The sequence below is a fragment of the Nannospalax galili genome, unplaced genomic scaffold (assembly GCF_000622305.1).
Source record: "Nannospalax galili isolate Female #2095 unplaced genomic scaffold, S.galili_v1.0 scaffold127, whole genome shotgun sequence".
Lineage (NCBI taxonomy): Eukaryota > Metazoa > Chordata > Mammalia > Rodentia > Spalacidae > Nannospalax > Nannospalax galili.
In genome coordinates this window covers 13762186-13782172 of record NW_008360326.1, presented here as the reverse complement: position 1 = coordinate 13782172, position 19987 = coordinate 13762186, and the positions used below count along the sequence as shown (strand labels likewise).

Below are 19987 nucleotides of genomic sequence, written 5' to 3'. Positions count from 1 at the left end.
TGATATTTTATTGATTAAATTATATATATATGTATATATACTTTTTTTTTCTACAAATGTCTACCTTCTCTGAAGACACTAGTTTTTTTTAAAACTCAATTTTTTCCCCAGGTGATTTTATAAATATAAAAATAGATGATTTTTCAGACAATGAAGCTTTAGGCTTTATTATTTAATTTTTGCTGATGGCCTCTGAAATTTTTCTTCGGGCCTCCCCCACCCCCAGTCTTCAATGTCAGTTATTTTGTTATTATTAAATTGCACTATGTTTTCTTTGAACTCTTTTTAGTTTTAGTTTGATCATTTATATTACACAGAGGTGGTGATGGCTATAGAGTTTCTTTTTAGTATAATGGAAATAAAAAATTGGCAGTGATAATGCTGGCCTAAATTGGTGAATACCAAAAAGCCACTGAACTGAACACAAATTAGTGAATATTATGGCGTGTACATTACATCACAATAAAGTTGTTAAAGGTGAGATTCAGCTAAAACCCATGAAGCATATACTTTAAAAAAGCATATTTTATGGCATTTGAATATATCTCAAGCTATTGTCTCAAGCAATTAATTGTAAGTTTTAAAGGGAAGGATGGTTTTGGTTTCTTGGTTAAGCTACAGTAAAATTGTTCACAACCCTCTGAGTTTCTCATCTCCTCCCACACTTTCTAAGCCCAGTATAGGGGGTTGGATCGGCGTACAGTGCTGTGAATTCATTTCCCAAGCATTCAGTTCAGTTCCATATCCTGGACCTCTTAGCCATCCCATTATGGAAAATAACTGATTAGTTAATGTCAAAATGACAAGGAGATGGTGGTTTGGGTGAGGACTTGGAGTTACAACGGCAGGGTGAAGGTGTCCCATTTGATTACAGTCCTCCTCCACCCCAGTCTGTAGGTCATTGTAGTAAGACAGAATGGGGAGAAAGGGTGAGCAGAATGAGGCTGGGACACTGGAGTCACATGCTCAGCTTCCGCATCTACTGTTTTCATTCTTTCTCTGTGAAGGATGTGAGGAATAAAAACAAGAGGTGCAGGCTGGCTGGAGGTAGAACTGGTTTTAGCAGGACTCGTGATGGAGCCCGTAAAGGAGGTCACCAAGACCTCACCCTAGAAACCAACGCACATCCCTAATCAGGAAGCTGCAGCATTACCGTCCTGTTCTCTGGGCCAGTGAGTGTTATGATAACTGTTCCTGGTAGTCCGGGAGGTCCTGTTAATCCTTTCACACCCTAAAGAGAAATGCAGCCAAGAATGAGGACCTAACCAACAGCAGCACTTCAACTTGGCAGTCTGAAAGTTCTACTTTTCTCCTCAAATTCTTATGCAACAAAACAGAGCAAATGAAAACATTAATTTTAACTTGGCCAGCAAATAAACTAGAGGCAGATACACTGGGGAGCTTTACAGTTAGTGGGTAACAAAGCAAAATATTTCAATCACCTGCTCTCCTTTTTGTCCGATCACATTATCGCCCATGTGACCCTGCAAGGAAATACGAAATAATATTTTTAAAAACTAAATATGAATAATCCGAATTCTTTAAAGCTTTAATGTTCGTAACCGAACATTTATATTTTCATCTTTATTTTGGAATTACAAAAGTTCTATTTGCTATTTTTAAAGTAGAGCAGTAATATGTTTCTTTAAAAGGTAGAGATCTTGAGGATAAAGAAGCTTGACACTGAATGCAATGGATGATGTCACAAGGTGTAGGTGGTGGGAGGTGGGGCTCAGCCACTGACTGGCTTTGATCCCACTGGCTGGCTACTTCCTGAAGATCTCTTAACTTCCTGGTTACCTAACTTCCTTAATTAACTGCTTCATTTCCTGATGCCCTAGTTTTCTCTTGAGGGATGAGAGACTGAACTTCAAGATTCTGAAACTCAAGTCTGAGAAGCTGAGAATGGAATCCAAGCCATGTAATCATGTCATGAGATATTTAGTGGCATGTGACACCTTAAGGTGAACAGTTTCCGTTCATCAACTCAAGTCTGAGAAGCTGAGAATGGAATCCAAGCCATGTAATCATGTCATATTTAGTGGCATGTGACACCTTAAGGTGAACAGTTTCCGTCCATTGACAGTGGCTGTGTGGTTTGAACATCCATCACAGCTCATATGGAAATTTAATCCCCCCTGCAAAGTATTAAGAGGTGAGACCTGGTGGGACTTTTAAGGGGAGTAGATTAATCCATTTGTGAATTAAAGGACTGGTGAGCTGTGGAGGGATAAAATGAGCTCTCTGGCTATCTCATTCTGTCTATCAGGTGGTGTCTGAACTGCTTTGGGACTCTGTCGAGAATCCCTTACACAGGGCCTGGCAAGATGGCTCATTCAGTAAAGGGGCCTGCTGCCAAGCTTAATGACCTGAGTTCAGTCCTCTAGACCTTTGTAAGAGGAGAGAACTGGTTCCTGTGAGTTATGATATTTACACTTGTGTTGTGGCATGTGCAATGTGTGGGCATCCATGAGTATATACACACATATAAATAAATGTAAAAATAAAATTTATAAAAGATTCCTTGACATCCCTTGACATTGGACTTCCCAGCATCTGGATCTGTAAGGAGAAAGTTTCTAGCCAGTTTGCAGCAGTCACAACAACAGAAAACAGACTACAATGGCCAGCCCATCCTTTCAACCAGTATCTTTAAAAAACCATCTCCCAGTAGCAGCTGTGCTCTTGTTTTAATAGCTTTCATAAAAAAGATTATATAAAACAGCCTTTAAAATGTGACAAAATGTCTTATTCTTACTAAAAAACACTCAATAAAAATGGAGCAAATCTCATCTAGTACTCAAAATCTAAACTCAAGATTTTTCAGGTTACAGCTTTTTCTAAGAAGACAGCCTGAGATTGCCATGTCGTGGCATACATGTAGTAGTAATACACTATAGAATAACAAACTTTATGTGGACATCACCTACTTGGAAAATGCCATTTCTGATAAAAGAATCTTCCAGGAACAGTGCAGCGTAAATCTTAATAACACCGGTTCTTTGCTTTGGAGTTTTGTTTTTTTTTTAAATCACTATTTAATATTTCATTTCTGTACAAAGTTTTTACCCAACTGTGGCTTTCCTTTTTAATTAGCATAGAGGGCAGCACATTGCCTCATGGCCTTTTTATACCTACTTAGGTTTGACTGGTTCTCCCTTTCCCCCACCCCTGCTCCCCTCCCCCAGCATCTCTTTTCACGTATTTAGATTTGTCTGGTTCTCCCTCTTCCCTACCCTGTGATCACCTCCCCCAATATCCTCTTGCTTTTGTGCTCTTGAGTGTGTAGATGTTCCAGTGTTGATTGCTCTTGATTGCCAACTTGATGGAGCTTGGAATCACCGTGGAGGTGGACCTCTGGGCATGTCTGTGAGGGATTGTCTGGACTGGGTTGATTGGGGCTAGAAGAACCATCCTAAGTATAGGCAGTATCATTTCACGGCTTGGGGGCCCAGACCGAATGGAAAGAGGAGGAAGAGCTGAGCAACAGCGTTCATCTCTCTGCTTCCTGACTGCACATACAATGTAACTAGCTCCTCCCTTGCCTGTTACCATGACCTCCCCACAATGATGGACCCCAAACCCCAAACCATGAGTTAAAACAAACCCTTTTTCCCTCAAATTGCTTTCGTGGGGTATTTTGTCACAGTGTTGACAAACATCGCTGCTACATTCCCTGCCCCCCATCAGTGTAGAAAGCTGCAGAGGAATTGAGATTCTTTGAACTCAGCTCTCTCATTCAAGTAATCTGAACACAGGAGGGGGAGAGAAGGAGGGAGGAGGGAGGGGGAAGGGGAAGGTGGGAGGGAGGGAGGGAGGGAGAGAGAGATCACCGTCATATATCAGTGGAGTACTAAGTGTGAAAACAAAGGCTGGGAAGCACCCTAATGTCACATTACGTTAGACTGCTGTGCTCAGCAATACCTCCTTAGTGGGCCTGAGCCTCACTCTATGTTTTATCCTTAAACTAACACCTCACCTTTTACATAGAAACATCTAAAGCACCCAGCTTAAGGACCACAACAAAAGCCATCTTTTGTTTATTAGCATAAGATCAGACAGATATTGCAAAGCTGTCTACTACAAGAATTGATAAGATAAAGTGTTTTGTGGCAAATAAGTTTACCAGAAATGCAAACCCTATAAATTAGGAATCTTTGCTTTCCTCAGAAAGTTTCCAGTGCTCTGATTCAGGGATTAAGTTAATAAAGTAGAGGGAGGGAGGGAACGGCTCTGGTCCTTCCCCGGTGAGATTCCTGAGTCCCAGGGAGGTGCACACACTGGTCCATGTGAAGGCACAGGCTAGGCTTTTGCATTGGCTGGGCTGCTCTAACTGCTGCAATTTAGGGACTGGGACTTACCTTTGGTCCTCTAGGTCCCATAGCACCTGGAAAGCCCTAGGGTGAAAAAAAATTACAGTAGGAAACACATTCAGCCAGAAAATGCTCTAAAAGGTTTTGTCGTCACTAATTTATACATTTACAGAGTACATAGCAAAAGTGATGTCATACTCACCAAGAATCCTGGAGGGCCTGGGGGGCCAGAAGGCCCTGGAAAGCCTGGAAGGCCTGGTAAACCCTTGAAGTTAAGAGAAGAGTAAGTTTAAATGTACTTCTCACCTAAAGACAAAGTCCATTAACTAAACACGTTAATGCACTATAATAAAATCATAAGAGCATAATGCCTCCCATCTAAGGGACTGGGGTTAATAACAGTAAGTGCCCAAGCATGCTTCCGCAGGTGAGAGATGCCTGGGCCATCCCCATGCCTCTGTGTACAGGAAAATGACAAGTTCTACTGCCACAATTTGGCAAGTTTTACATTTTGTTCTCCCCCCTCCTCCTCTTCTTCCTCTTCCTCCTCTTCCCTATCCTCTTCCTCCTCTCCATCATCCTCCTCCCCTTCCTCCTCCTCTTCATCCTCCTCCTCCTCTTCCTCCTCTCCATCCATCCTCTTCTTCTTCCCCCTCTTCTTTTTCCTCCTTCCTCTCTTTCTCCTCCTCTCCCTCCTTTTATGACTTTTGGCCTCCTTTGGGGCCCCAGATCTTCCCGCCTCACTTTCCTTAGAAACCTATGTGACTCACTTCCTTTCCTCCTCTTGTCTGTATGCAGCTGACCTCATAAGGCCTCTGTCTACTCAAAGTTGGAATCCTCTTTCCCTGTCACTTCTTACCACCTCTTCCCCATGTTATTGTTCCTCTTAGCATTCATTACTGTGCGACACACTGTAGAGTTCTTGACTGATACATTTTTTCTGTATACCCACTAGAATGTGGAAACTAGTTTTTTGCTAATCTGGGCCCTTTTGTATCCCCTAGGCCTAGAAAGAATCCTGTTGATAGCCGGCACATACGAAACCTTCCTCACATTAGTGCACTGCGTCAGTGCTGGCACGGTGATGACACTGGAAGGAAACATCTTTGTTCCTGGTCAGTACCGTCCCTACTCCCTGGCTTCAGCACACGGAGGCTCAAGTGCTTCCTTAGCAGAGAGGAGCAAGAGCCTTCCTACTCCACAGCTTCTCTCGGTGCTTTGCATTCCTGTGCTTGTTCAGGTCCTAGTCCAACTTCACAACTCACCAACAGCTAGCCCAACTTCACAACTCATCGTCATCGTCATCATCACCATCATCATCACCACCATCAGTTCCCATGTATGAGTGGTATCCACAGCCTCAACTCAGACTCTGACTCACTGAGGTAAATATCCAGTCTCTACCCACGAATATTTACACTTAATCCCCAATCAAGTTAAGACACTTTTGGCTAATTAGCCTGAAATTTAGTAAGGATGGCACAAGTCTACCTAAGGGGCCTTCTGATGTCTCACTGAATCCATTCTGAAGGACCCCCAGGCTTTCTACAGATGAACTAATGAAGCAAAGCTCTTGAGGGTCACTCAAGCTAATTTCAATAGAGTTTTTAAATGTAATACTGTGCAAATATTGAAACAGGGGCATTCTTTAACACTACAGTTTTAAGTGGTACTCAATGCATGATCCAAACCCATCCTTGAGTTCAACCAATACAGACCAGGTAGAACTTGTTGAAGACTCCTTAAATTCAGGAGAGCAGACTGATGTAGACTTAAGGGGAGATTAAAAGGCACAGACAATCTCATCTTTGCATATCAGCATGCTGTTTCTCCTAATAAGGTGAGCTTTAGAATGACACATGAAGCAGACATGTAAACAGGGAGAGAACAACATGGGGAGGAAAGAGAAGAAAGAAGGAGGGGGGAGGGAGGGAGAAAGGGGGGCTGATGGATGCTAAGGGCAGAGGATGCAGCAGAGGGCTTCAGTCCCATTTCAGTGTCTCCCAAGGGCTCTGCAGGCACCCCAACTTGCTATAAGCAGTCAGCTGTCACAGCCTTGCCCCCATTACTAGTAGACCAGTAAATGTTGTGCCCACTATCAAGTCCCTTCATGAAATATCCCACTTCATCCTCCCCATGCAACACCTCCTGGCAGGGCCTCTCACCACCTTAAGAACTGAGGCAGACAGAGAGAGGGAGGGAGAGAGGGAGGGAGAGAGGGACAGAGAGAGAGAGAGAGAGAGAGAGAGAATTGAAGGCGAGCTCTTTCCTGAAGTGCCATACCTGGAATCCTGGAGTCCCTGGCAGCCCTGGCTCGCCTTTCCCATTGAATTCCCTGTCTTCTCCAAGAGCAGGTTCACCCTTGAAAACAGATACTCGTCAAACCAAATCAGCTTTTCAACAACCCCTGTAAATCCTTACTGAAGGTCATACTACCTCAACTAAGGAAGTGCTTTAGGGGATATAGACTTAGAGAAGTGTTGTAGGATTTTGTAGTTATTCCATTGGGAAAAACAAAGAATTTTAAAAGCTTTTTATCACATATATGAGTCATATATAATGATGAATTTAATTCCATTTCCACACATGGATGTGATGCATTTTGATCGTAGTCTGTTCATAGTCCCACTCATGATCATTTTCCTTGCAGGCAGTCCCTCTCCTACTTTCCTGTAGTTTTTGTATGTTCATGTGTGTGTGAACCAGTGACCTTAACTAGGGTTACTGACAGGACTATGGCTGAGGAGCTATTTAAAGGAGCATTGGAGACTTGTCAGCGGTTACACCCTGAAGAAAATATCTCTCCCTTCCTATAAGTCCTCAGGTAGGGGTGGGGCCTCATAAGCCTTCCATGTTGATGTTCTGTGTTTTTAAAAACTGACAACTTACTGTGGAGGAAAGGATTAGGAATAATTTTCCAAGATATCAAAATTAGCAGCAATTTTTGACCTAGAATGAGGATCCTAGCGCATGAGATCAATTCTTTTCCCCTAGACTGTTGCTCCTTAAAGGGTAATATAACCATCCTGAAGATCTGTTCATGACAAGAAACGGGAAGAAGTTGCTCAGTAAGAAGTTCTGTGTTCTAATTGATACTGTACCTGAATTATTAGAAAAAAGGTCTGGATTGTGAGATTGATTTGCAATGGCTTATATTTCTTTTTTAAAAATATTTTATTTTTTATTTTTATTTTATGTGTATGAGAGTATTGCCTGCATGTATGTAAGTGTACCTGTGTTGTGCAATGACTGTGGAAGTCAGAAGAGTGTGGATCCCCTGGAACTGAAGTTAAGGATGGTTGTTAGCTGCCATGTGGATGCTGGGAAATGAACCCTGGTCTTCTGCAAGAGCAGTCAGTGCTCTTATCCACTGAGCCACCTCTCCAGCCCCTGTAATGGCTTACATTTCATTATTCAGTAGAAGTCCTTTTCATATTTGTGATTAGAGATTTTCACTGCCAGGAGCTGACAGATGACTAACCTTTTGTCCTTTCATGCCGGCAGGACCCTAGGGAAGAAGCAGTGTGTTAACACCAGCGGCAGAGCAAACACCCACGCTCCCATTTTTCCCTTCCCTCCCTTGTTTTGGCTCCTGACCCCACTGCATCCTTCCTACTGGTTTCCCCACAGATACTCACCTCCGTCCTCAGCAAACCCACAGTTCCCCTTCACTGTCTGCAGCCCTCCACAACCTTTTCTCTTTCTCATCTCACTTGCAAATGTTCCTCCTGTCCCTCACCCAGGCAGTCCTCAGTCCTGAATCTGCTTCCCAGCCCCCTCCTGCCACAGAAACATTGCTTTCAAGGTCAACAATGACTTAGTGTTGCTAAAACCAAGTCCAAAGCTCCAGTCCTTGTCCTATTAGACATCTCTGCAGTTGTCTGCCCTGAAGTACATTTTCCTGGGCCTTCATACTTCTCTCTCCTGGCTCTCTCTCTCTCTCTCTCTCTCTCTCTCTCTCTCTCTGCATTATGGGCCTTTCCTTTTTTTTTTTTCAGGCTCAATCCCCTTGACTCAGAAGGCACATGCTGGAATGAAGTCTGGATTCCAAGTTCCTACCCTCTTCACTCTCCTTGAGTTGTTAGAAGTGAGACCCCACATCCTCTCTGCCAAACAAATCTGCCTATCGTGTATCTTTAAGTGGATGTGTCAAAAACAAAATAAAGTTGTAACTCTAAAAGTCTAAGCTTGACCTCATAATGCATGTGTTCGTTCATTCACCCATTTCTTCACTGAATGTCTGTCATTGGCTGCCCTAGTATTCCCAAGGTCATGAGGGATTTGTGCACATGGCTTGCTTTTATTTGTACTTTCTGTCTGTGATGGGGAGTGAGGATACACACTTACTGGAAGCCCTGAGTAGCCTGGAGTCCCCGGAATGCCTGGAAATCCTTGTTCACCCTGGAAGACATGAAAAGTTGGTCAGAATTCTTAGTTGTTCTAGAACAGCTCATGTGTATAGCTACCCGGCTCCCCTCCAACCCCACAGTAACAAATCTAGACAAACTAATTCGAATTCCTTACGGCTATTGGGTCAGAGGGCTGAAGGCCAGAAACTCATTATCTTAACTGAGACTAGAACCAGAGTCTACAGCTTCTCAAATTGTGCGTAAACGGCAGCTTGCTTGTGCCGAGAACTTTTTAATTGCGGCTTCCTTTGGAACTTCAGTAGTTAGTTCATGGCCATCATTCTGGGGAAGTAGAGGGCTCAGTAGGACATAAAGGAGGTGAGTGGACCCTGTAAAACTCAGGCTGTCCTTCCCAGACGCTAATCTTGCATTTAAGGCTGTAGCTTCTGATTGATACATACAATCTTGGACATGGCAACCTGTTGCGCCACCATTACCTTTCGGGGAAGACAGGCATAAACAAAGCAAAGGATGGGAAAAGGAAACGACTCCTGCTCAAAACGGGACCGTTGGTTCTGACTAAAAGAATGTTCCCCAAGGCCGACTTGAGCCCCACTCTGCGTCACCTTGATTTGGTCAATCAGAGATGATTCCTAATCATCTTCTGTGCCAGCAGGACATACCATACCTTAGAACCATTGCATCCTGGTAAACCAGCCAGTCCATAAGGCCCAGGGTGGCCCGGGATTCCCTGAAAGGAGAGCAAGACTCACAGACAAAGACAGAGGCAGAATCACAAGGCCCCAGGACCCTGAAAACAGGCAATGTTTGAGGGACATGATGGATTATTTTAAACAGCTATTAAAATAGAAATGGTTGTTTAAATACCTAAGTAGTAAATTTCAGTCACAGTGTTTGGACATAATTTACCTAACAGCAAAGAAAGCAGGTTGACTCAAATGAAGACTGTCAAATGTGATGCCACTATCTGAGATCAACTATAGAAAACGAAGTCTCAACATGCTGCTCCAAGCCAGAGAGGAAAGAAGAGAGGGAGAGAGAGCTGCTCTCAGAGGTGAGCTGCTCTCAGAGGTGAGCTGCACTGTTGTCATTCTATGCTCTTCCACCTCTTCTGCTCTGCTCCTCTATTCGGCTCTGCTCACATCAGGCAATTCCGCACTCTGACACCAGTCCTAGGGTACATCTTCTTGTAACAAGTGTGCCAAGACGTGTTTCCTTGCAGGACTATTTTAACACCTTTCTGAAGATGAGTTAATATGTACACACTCACATACACACACACACAACCTCCGTGCACACATACACACTTGGAGGTTATTTCCATTACTTACTGGAAGTCCAGGAGAACCTGAAAATCCTGGTAATCCAGTTATTCCCTGAAGATAAAGAAAAGAGGGGTTGGCAAGAAGAATAGAAACACCCATCCTATAAACAAAATTATTTGCCGTTCTAATAATCTTTTCTCATAGCTATGATTAGGGATAGTGAGAAATAATTAGAAAAACGAAAAAGGCTTGACAAACCTCTGTACATCTCACCTTTATAAAACTATCTTAGTTTTTGTTTTGTTTTGTGAGACACGGTTTTGCTATGTAGCCCAGGCTGGTCTCAAACTTACTATGTAATCCACGGTGGCCTTGAGTTTGTAATATCCCTGCACCTGGCTCCCATTATTGAACTCTCTCTGTGTGTCTCTCTCTGTGTCTCTTTCTGTGTGTTTGTGTGCACACATGTTTGTGTGTGTGTATGTGCATGTGTGTATATGATGTGTGTGAGGGCATGCATGTGTCACAGCCTGCTTGTAGAGGTTGGAGGACAACCTTTGGGAGTTGGATCTCTTTTTCTACCATGTTGGGGCCGGGTCTCTGTTTCTGCCATGCGGCACATGCCAGGCTAGCTGGCCTACTCGATCTCCACCTCCAATTTTGGTGTAGGTGTGCTGGAATTAGAGAAGTGAACCACCAAATCTGGCTTTTCTTTCTTTCTTTCTTTCTTTCTTTCTTTCTTTCTTTCTTTCTTTCTTTCTTTCTTTCTTTCTTTCTTTCTTTCTTTTTTATTGCTAGGCATTAGCTAGCAGTGACTCAGCTCATTTAGATCTCATTTAGTCACCTTAAAGATAAGGCTGGGAGAGTTCACAAAGCCCACACATCCAGAAGCAGGGCTGAGACAAGTCAGCTGACCAAATGGAAAGCCCATGTTGTTAACGGTTCCTTAGCCCCACTAAGCCTCTCTGGTGTCTTCATCTCTGATATTAACCTCATAGGGTTGGGGTTTTTTGGTATAATTTTATTGAATTTTTGTGTATTTCATACGCAACATCTTAATCATCTCTATACCCTCTTCCCCATCAGCACCTTCCCATAGTCCTCTCCCCCTGCCACTGGATTTGATGCATTCCCTCATTTATGTTAAGACCTATCAAGTCAAGATAGTGTTCCCAGCCATCCCTCAGGGTCCTTGGCCAGGATTCCTATATTAAACGTCACTCACCCAGGGCTCAAAGACCAATGCAGAAGAGGGGGCAGAAAGAGTTTAAGAGCCAGGGAAGGAGGTACATGTCCATATGGAAATAGAGTGCTACGGGCTCCTGGGAACTTGCTCATATGAACTTACAGCAATGGTGACAGCATGTACAAGATCCATGCAAACTCAAACAGACAAAAACTCAGCACAGAACAAGGGAAATGGGCAGCAGGTCCCAACCTTAGCCGGAGAACTATTGGGAAGCTGATTACTGCTGGGTGAGGAAGAACTGATCTTCTTTAAGGGAGTGACGCTACATAGGTTGACTAGACCCCAGTGGATGAACTTGCACTGGTTTTGCTTTTTTTAAAGATATGTTTCAGGGTTTGGACTCAGGTCATCAGGCTTGTAGTACTTCCACCTGCTGAGCCATCTCACCCGTCTCCATTTCTAAAACTTTTAAAAGGAAGCTATTAAGATTGTTTGGACTGTGGGGAATTCTTTTCGTTTTATTGTTTATTTAAGACAGGGTCTCACTCTATAACCCAAGTTGGTCTTTAACTCACAACAAACCTCCTGCCTCAGCTTCCCAAGGGCTAGGATTACAGATGTGCGCCACCACACCTAGCTGGAATTTGTTTTTAAGGTGTATTTCACCTATGGTAAAGTGCTCACGTCTTCTGTGAACAGTTTGGGGAACATTTACATACATGATTTTTTTTTTTTTTTAGACAGGGTCTTGCTCCGAAGCTCATGCTGTCCCCAACTCCCAAGCCTCCCACCTTCCCTCCAGAGCCCTGGGATGATAGGTGTATACCACCATGCCTGGCATACTTACAGTCACTTCTGAATTTCAGTCATGCCAAACAAAAACATCTTTGTCATGTTAGAAAGTTCTCTCATGCCCTTCCCTATCAGTTAACATCTGTCCCTAATTCGATGACCACTATTTTGACGTTAGTCAGTACAGATTGGTTTTACTGTTCTTGAACTCTGTCTCTGGATGCAGACAGTGTCCTTGTCCTTCGTCCTCTCTGACATTTGAATGACATTTACAGTTAGAAGAAGAATATTCAGTCAACAATCAGAACGGAAGGGTTGGATTACTAACCCTGACACCTTTGGGACCGGTGAGTCCTGGAAGTCCTGGAGAGCCCTAGATCCAAGAGAAAAGTACAAGTCACACCCAAGCTTCGGTTTTATTCCCATGCCAAAGCTCTTGGGATTATTTCATTGTTAATAAGGTTCAATTACTTGCCTGTTTCATTGGAACTAAAGCACTGATCAGAAAGGGTAAACAAAACTGTATTCAAACCCTTGCTGCTCAAAGTGGGTGGGAGCAGCAACTTGTAGTCACCCTGGAGCTTGTTGGAAATTCAAGATCTCAAACAGCCCCCACTTTCCTCCCCTTCCTCCCAAACCTATTGATTCAGAATTCACATTTCAAAGAGATTCTGTGGGGATTCCCCAGTACAGAAAAGTGCCTGGGGACTGCAGAAAGCCTGTGTTTGCTGGGCAGCTGCTGAGGGCTGATAAGGATGAATGTCACAGTTACAATGGTGAAGGGGACCAGCAGCCAAGGTTTCTGTGCAGGAGAAACACTTTGTAACAAAATGTGCCTAACATGTAAATAACTAACAGTGTCTAGGACTGCATGAGCCAGAGATAAATTTGCTTCCGGTACATAATGAATACAGTTTTGAGGCCATTTTTCTTGGAGAATAACCTTAAATGAAGAATATTTTAACTAAGCCACTTGCTGTGGAAGTTCCATTGTCCAAGAGCTGTGTTCATCGTGACACAGAGTTTCAGCATGTTTTAATATTTTTTGATCATTTGAGGAAAGGTTGTTACAGAGTCTTCCTAGATTGGACTGTCAAGCCAGTTACCTTCCAAGGTGCTAGACCTGTTCAAGGTCGGTTCCCTCCCCTTTGGGAGCTGTTTTGTGTTATGCAGAGGAGGGTGGAAAAGAGGATTGACTTGCAGGTTTGACTTCAGTGTTGTAAATAACACTAAGAGAGGAACCCTATAAATCTGAAGACTACTTTGGAAATGTTTTAATAATTTTCTGACCACCTTTGGTCAAGTTCTCTTTTGAGGCTATATGTATCTATAAGCTATGCTTTGAGATATAGTCACATGACGACATGACATACATTTTTCTGGGTTAACTTTATGGAATATTTGCACATCATGTAGCCCATACAAAGTGCCATGGTGGCAGCAACTATTATTGTGATTGGTTCCTGGCATTTCTAAAAAGATGCTGAAGGAAACAGAGTAGTGAAGGAAAACTAAATCAAAAGAACAAAGTTCTCAGCTAATCTAAGTCCAAGCTTGACATGTCAAAATCCTTCTACAGTGAAATGAAGGGAAATCCTACCCAAGCCCTGGCAGTAGTCAATGGAATATTCAACCTCAGACTACAATCTGATTTTAAGCAGATCTTTTAAAATTGTGTGTGTGTGTGTGTGTGTGTGTGTGTGTGTGTGTGTGTCCTTGAGTGGAGGTGCTTATAGATTCCCTGGAGCTAGAATTAGGAGATTTGAGTTGATGTGGTTCTGGGAATCAAACTCAGGTCCTTTGTAAGATTAGTATTCACTGTTAGCCTCTCTAGCTCCAGATTATGGGAATTCTTAATTATCAAACTGGAAAGAAGTGTGCTGGGGACCCTCTACTTGTAATAGACTTCCGAAGTGTGAGACTCAACTCTCAAGCTATGGGGTCTGCTCCAACCCAGCTGTCTAATATAACTGAATTGTAGGGCACACAGTTGGTGTCCAAGAGATGGAGAATTGTGTGGCAAAAACTGCACACCATATAAAGCTGGGTTTGAATTTTGATTTTGCCACCTGTGAGCTGTGTGTTTCAGGACAAATTATTTAAGTACTGTGTCTGTTTCCTCATTCACAAAGCAGAAAGATGAATGAATCACTACAGCCATGACTTAAAGGGACAAAATGAGGTATGTATGGGCCAGTGCCAGGCATGGAGTAAATATACACTATGTCACCTTTGATTAGCATTTAAGTGTTCTATATATTATTCTAATACATATGCCATTATAGTATGGAATTTTAAAAGACATCAATTATAATTATCTTTCATAATTTATTAGTTCATGGCTTGCTAGAGGCCAGTAGTAAGGGGGGTGAATGTATATGCCTGACAGCTCAGACTGTAGTCTAGCTAATGTCCCCAGCAGGAAGGAAGAATCAGCAGATGTTACACAGTTCTTTAGTAAATTCTCAGGGGCTCATTGTGAAGGGAGTAGGCTGTGCTGCAAACCTGAAGAGCCCCGTGATCAACAGATCCCATGAAAGGAAGGAGTAGAGAATCAGGGAAAGAGGGCTTCCAAAAACAAAGATAGACAGAAGTTTCCAGAACAATGATCTGCACAATTTGAAACAGAACAGAGGTTCCTGTTAGACAAAGACACAGAAGTACCCACAGCGGTGGCCATTTGGAAGTCACTGGGGAGATTTGCAAGGATGTTTTCAGGGGAGGAAGCACAGGACAAAATATGACTAAGGGGAGAATAGAAGGGCCCCATAGACACCGTTATTTAGCTAATCCTTCAAAAACTTGACAGAAAGAAGACAGGGGAGGATGGCAACCCTGTGCCTAGGAGACCCAAAGAAGCTAGAGGGACTTTTACACTGGTATGGAGAAATATGTGCGTGTTTAAGACCAAAAGAGAGAAGCCAGCATCAAAAACATAATTGGAATGTTCTGTTAGAAAGGAGATGCTCCTGGAATCAGTGGGAATATCAGTTGTCAGGACACAGGCGATAGACAGGTCTTCAGTGGAAAAGGAAAAGAGGCCATCATGCAAGAGAAAGAGGATTGGACAGAGACAGTCATGGGTGTAGAAACTTCAAGGGGGTGGGGTTGGGGGGGAGAACACGGTTCTTCCAGCTCAGCTAAGATAGGAGACCAAGAATATGTTGTGCATCCACCAGCTGGCTAAAATGGAGAATTCGCTCATGGGTCTCAGTGGCCTATGGGGTAGGCATGAAGATTTGTTAGGTGGGTACAGGATTCTCCAAGCTTACAAGGTTACATACCTTGGGTCCTTGTGGTCCAGGCAAGCCTTCAGGACCTGGAAATCCTTTCTGGCCAGGACGACCAGCGGGTCCAGGAAAACCTTTCTCCCCCTGTTAAAACCAAAACAAAACAAGAAGCAGACAGAACAGAAACTATTCAACAACAAACGCGCCCATAATATAACCTTCTCCTGTTTATCACATCGTGATGATATTTTGCATGTTCTTCCCTTAGACTGAGGAAATATTAGCAATTACACTGAGGGTGCTGAAAAACTACCACTTACTAACATTTGTCTGTAGCCCTAGAGAGGGCTGCCCATGCCTTATAGAAACTCCACTTTTCCCAAATGGCAGAGCTATTCAGGGTAGAAGAAGTTGGGAGATGAGAAAGGCATCAAGAACTAAAAGGACAGCCCAGTTAGAAAATCAAGGTTAGTACAGCATGTTTATTAAGGGATGAAGAGGGTAAGGATGAGGTACAAAACTGTTTCGAGAATGTTCATGGTTATAATGCAGAAAAAAATACCACGTTGCTAATGAACTTCAGAGCTTTCTTGGTTGCACAGGAACTAGTTGTTCAATCCGTTGTTTGCATAGGAGCAGCAGGAGAGATCCAAGGGCAGAGTACCCCATGTACCCCAAAGTGGGAGCTAAGTCTTTTAGATGGAGAAAGAAGGTGTGGCAGGAAAGAGCCTGGTTAGAAGTGAGTCTACTTTAGACTCCTACCAACAGCATCTGATGGATGTGAATCCTGGGATAACTCTTTAACAGCAATGGCCATGGGCTAATTTGATCAATTTTGTTACACAATTGGAAAATGCAAAATAAAATTGAAAAATAAAATAAAATTTAAAATCCACATAAAAGATCAAGTCTTGAATTTGTGTATACCAAATAAACAGAAAGAAAAGAATTTGCTAAAACCTCTCCCTATTTAGTTACTTTCACACATTCTCGGACTGCCTTTTGCATACAGGTGGGATTCGATATATACCTGAATTCAGATGAATTACGGAGAGAGTGTTTTCCAGTGTAAATGTGAATGTTTTACGTTCATAGCTTCCCGGAAAAATCAACAAAACAAAACAAAACAAAAACTAATGTGAACTACATATGAATTTTAGAACGTTAAAATAGATATAAAAATTATAATTAACATATAATTATATGGCTTTCTTTGAAATATTTTTAAATAGTCACCATTCAATATTGTTAAGCAATTAATTAGTGTCTCTGAGGAAACGGTTTTGCAAACAAAGAAAATACTTTAGCTCTGCCCCTGTCTTAATTATCACAAATTGCAAGTTAATGGAGCGGACTGATGAGATCTCATGGCATTCTTTGTTCTTGAATTCTGCAATGGATCTTCTCCAACTTTGCAGCACTGAATTTTCTTCCACTAAAGGGCTGCTGCTCGACATGCCCACCGGGGGGCGATCTTGTTCCAGCGCTGAGGGGACAACATCTGCGGCTTCCAGTGTTTATGTCAAAGTCGGAGAATCAAGTTGTTTTCATTTCTTCTCTCATGTTTAGCAACATCATAAATATAGCGTATGCCAGGGAGTCTTCTCGTAAACGCTCCTTTTCCGTGAACCTGCTGCTAATTCTTTACAGATCATGAGAGCTACAACCTAACTGCCAGTATTTACACAAGGAGCAGAAGTAGCTGGAGCGCCCTAGAAAGCTTTTTAAAAATGTGTTCAAGGTTAGTGTTTATGTGCAATTACTTTAAACTTAGATTTGGGGAGCTGAAACGCGCAGTGAACTCTGCTACGGATGGGCAAAGTGTGAAAGACTCGTAGTGTTTCCACTGAGAGGGGCGGGAAGCTGCTTTTACCTGTTCCCCTTTGGTCCCGGTGCAGAAGCACTGGCCTTTTCCCTTGCACACGCAGCCCTGGGGAGAGGAAAGGAGAGATTTGTTCCAAGTAGCTTAAGGATCCCACACAACACAACTCTGTGACTCTGCGGCTCCAGAGCCCACCCCGAGAATCAGCCTAGTTTTAATTTTCATTTAAATAGGCAGGGTGCGGCCTGCCTGTGCGTCCGCATAATCAGACTGAGACTTCAGAATTTGCAGCAATTTTGCTGACAAGTAGATCCTCCACCTGACCGAATGAATGCAAAATTACAGTAAGGGCCACTCCCTGGCAGCTGTGCAGTGGCTGGTCTAGAAAGGAGCACTGCCCATGGGGTATGGAAAGCCTGGTGCACTGCGACCCTTGAGGATGGGATACATTTTTTCCCTTAAATAAAATTTAAAAATTGCAAATACATATTTAATCATCAAATCATTATTAAGATTGAGTAAACGATGCAAGGGCCATATTTAAAATTTTTCCTTACTGAGTTTTTGTGATTTTCATACACTATAGCTTGATGGTGTTTGGATTCTCTCCCCCAAACACACCTCCCTCTCTTGCCCTTCACACCCAACTTAACATACATATGTATGAATATATAAAAGTGGCCTCATTCGTGTTTATTTTGCTCTTCCTTTTTGGACCCAGTTTTTGAAACACCTCGGTCACTTTAAGGGATATCACCCATTAATCACCATTCAGAAGTTAAGTCACTTAAAAACCAGTATGTCCAGAGGCTGTCATTAAGCAAACACCACCAGGATAGATATTTCTCATGCATCTTTTTATGATTTTTCCTTTTCCAACAACAAAGTACTTCCTAGTTTCCTCATGTTTAACAAAGAGCAGAAAAGTCTTATTAATACTAAGGGGTTTTCTCCCTTGAAATGAGGAATCTGTCTAAGATTCTATGATGTTCTAGCATATTTGCATATTAAGCAGTTAACTGGGGAAGAACCATTCTTTAACAGGTGCATTCATTTTTTAAGGGTTTAGAATGCAAAATAAACCTTTACCATAGAGAATCTGAAAGATTTAGAAGTTTAGAGACCATAGCCCTTGTGTATCTGGCCTGTGGTTCCATCAGTGTAGGATCTCACTTTATGTTAATTGCTGAATCCTTTCTAGTTCCTGTGCTGGCAGAGGAAAGTATTATGACCCATCTTGTGGTTTGTGCAGAGGAGCTGATATGCCATTAAAGATTGTCTGCAGATGACAGTGCTCTCAATAAGGACTCAGCCTTCAGGAACTTCTCCTCTCCTGTTTGCCACAAAACCTTTTGCCAAAGGACAGCCATGTGACTGCCTGGTCCTATCTTCAGTCAGTCTAAACTAGTCATATTCCTCCCAGACATTTCCTCCTGAAGTTTATCCAGTGCCAAGGAACTGACCCTGACCTGAGAGTAAGGATGAGACTAAAAATAATTTGTTAATTCCACAAGTGAATTATTAGTGTCTGTTAACAGTATCTTTAGAGAACACTGAGTATGTTAGTGGATTAGCCAAATATTTGTACTTGAGCACAGTTACTATAAGGCTTTATTTGTTTGATAAAATGATGCTTAGAAATCCCAGTGGTATTTGAAACTTATAAGTGGTAGGCACCAAATTGTTTTTGTTTGTTGTTTTATTTTAAGACAGGGTCTCCTTGTAGCCCCAGCTGGCCTGGAACTCGCTATGTAGACCAGGCTGGCCTTGATCTCACAGAGATCCTCCTGCCTCTGCCTGTCCAGCTCTGGGGTTAAAGGTGTGCGTCATCACGCCAGACAAAACCAATCGAACAAAGACATGCAGGTGGCAGCACTTCCGGAGGACTGTCGCTCTGGTGGCTTGGGAGCTTTTGTATCAACTCTCACATCGCATGGGTCTCACTATGCATCACCAACACTTCTGACCTTCTGTTACAGAGTGATAAAGAACAGGGGTGAAGGGCACCAGCTCTGAGGCTGAATTCCAGCTCCTCCAAACCACCGATGTGGCTTTAGGCAATTGCTAGTGCCTCAGTTTCTACATCTGTAAAATGGGGTCCAGTTGTTTAGCATTTAATAGGCCAGAAAAGAATTTCCAGATCTTCTTCCTCCTTCTAGTCTCTGACCACAGCATGCCCAGTCTCTGCTGGCTCATAGCATGGCGGTGGTCTCCCATCCCTTCTGTCTGTCCACATGCCCAGCCACTCTGGGTCAGTGGGAGGGGAAGTTGGCATCTGGCAGCTGGTTCACACCCTACTGAGCAGGGTTGTTGATTTTGTATTAAAATTATTGACCCTGCGAGTCCCTGCACCCAGCCAATTGCCTGAGGCAAAGGTTTTTTTGTATGTGAAAAGAACTGACCAAGTTCTGACCAAGTGATGCCAGACATGTCTGACAGCTGTTCTTTGCAGGGTGACCTTCACCCAGTGACCATGAGCCTTGGTGGCTTGCCATGTATTGAAGGAGGGCTCGGAGAACCACTGCCTGTCCCACCCTGAAGCTCTGTCCCCACCTTGGGTATCAGGGAATCCCCAGTCTTTCAATTTCTCAGCTCCTTTCCACCGAGACAGCAGTAGTCTAGGCAGCAGCTAAGCCAGACACCTCACCCGCTTCGGATTTTCTGGGCGACAGCAAGCATGCGGATGACTGGTTTGACAAAGACGGTGGCAATCTGAGTTCTCTGGCATGTTTGGAAATAACTACTATGATAAGAAAGTTCTTCCTGACCCTGCATTACAGTGAGGGGGATGCAGACCAGTCCCTAACTCTAGTCTCTTCCCCTTAAAAGGTTTAAAGTGTTTTTTAAAATGTTCTAATGAGCATACACAGTATTAGGGTGTATTATGGCATTTTCAAACAAACTGCCTTTGTTGATTTTGTCCCCCTCTTTCCCTAGCCTTTGACACCGCCCTCTCCTTGCACTCTCCCTACCCCAGCCTCCCTTCTGTCTTTGTGTTCCATGGTC

At 43.1% G+C, this 19987-nt stretch overlaps 1 protein-coding gene across 1 annotated transcript in view; it reads right to left on the bottom strand.

Annotated features, from left to right (window-relative positions):
• The window catches only part of Col4a3 (collagen type IV alpha 3 chain), a 73338-nt gene extending 53629 nt beyond the window's left edge, over positions 1-19709 (bottom strand). Inside the window, exons 1-13 of the mRNA XM_008825883.3 lie at positions 19629-19709; positions 17033-17089; positions 15214-15303; positions 12258-12302; positions 10015-10059; positions 9351-9413; positions 8661-8714; positions 7795-7821; positions 6597-6674; positions 4516-4578; positions 4362-4397; positions 1443-1484; positions 1154-1231 (exon numbers count right to left, since the gene is read on the bottom strand). Coding sequence (XP_008824105.1) covers positions 1154-1231; positions 1443-1484; positions 4362-4397; positions 4516-4578; positions 6597-6674; positions 7795-7821; positions 8661-8714; positions 9351-9413; positions 10015-10059; positions 12258-12302; positions 15214-15303; positions 17033-17089; positions 19629-19709 — 759 coding nt within the window. The remainder of the gene's footprint in view (positions 1-1153; positions 1232-1442; positions 1485-4361; positions 4398-4515; positions 4579-6596; positions 6675-7794; positions 7822-8660; positions 8715-9350; positions 9414-10014; positions 10060-12257; positions 12303-15213; positions 15304-17032; positions 17090-19628) is intronic.
• Positions 19710-19987: the final 278 nt, after the last annotated feature.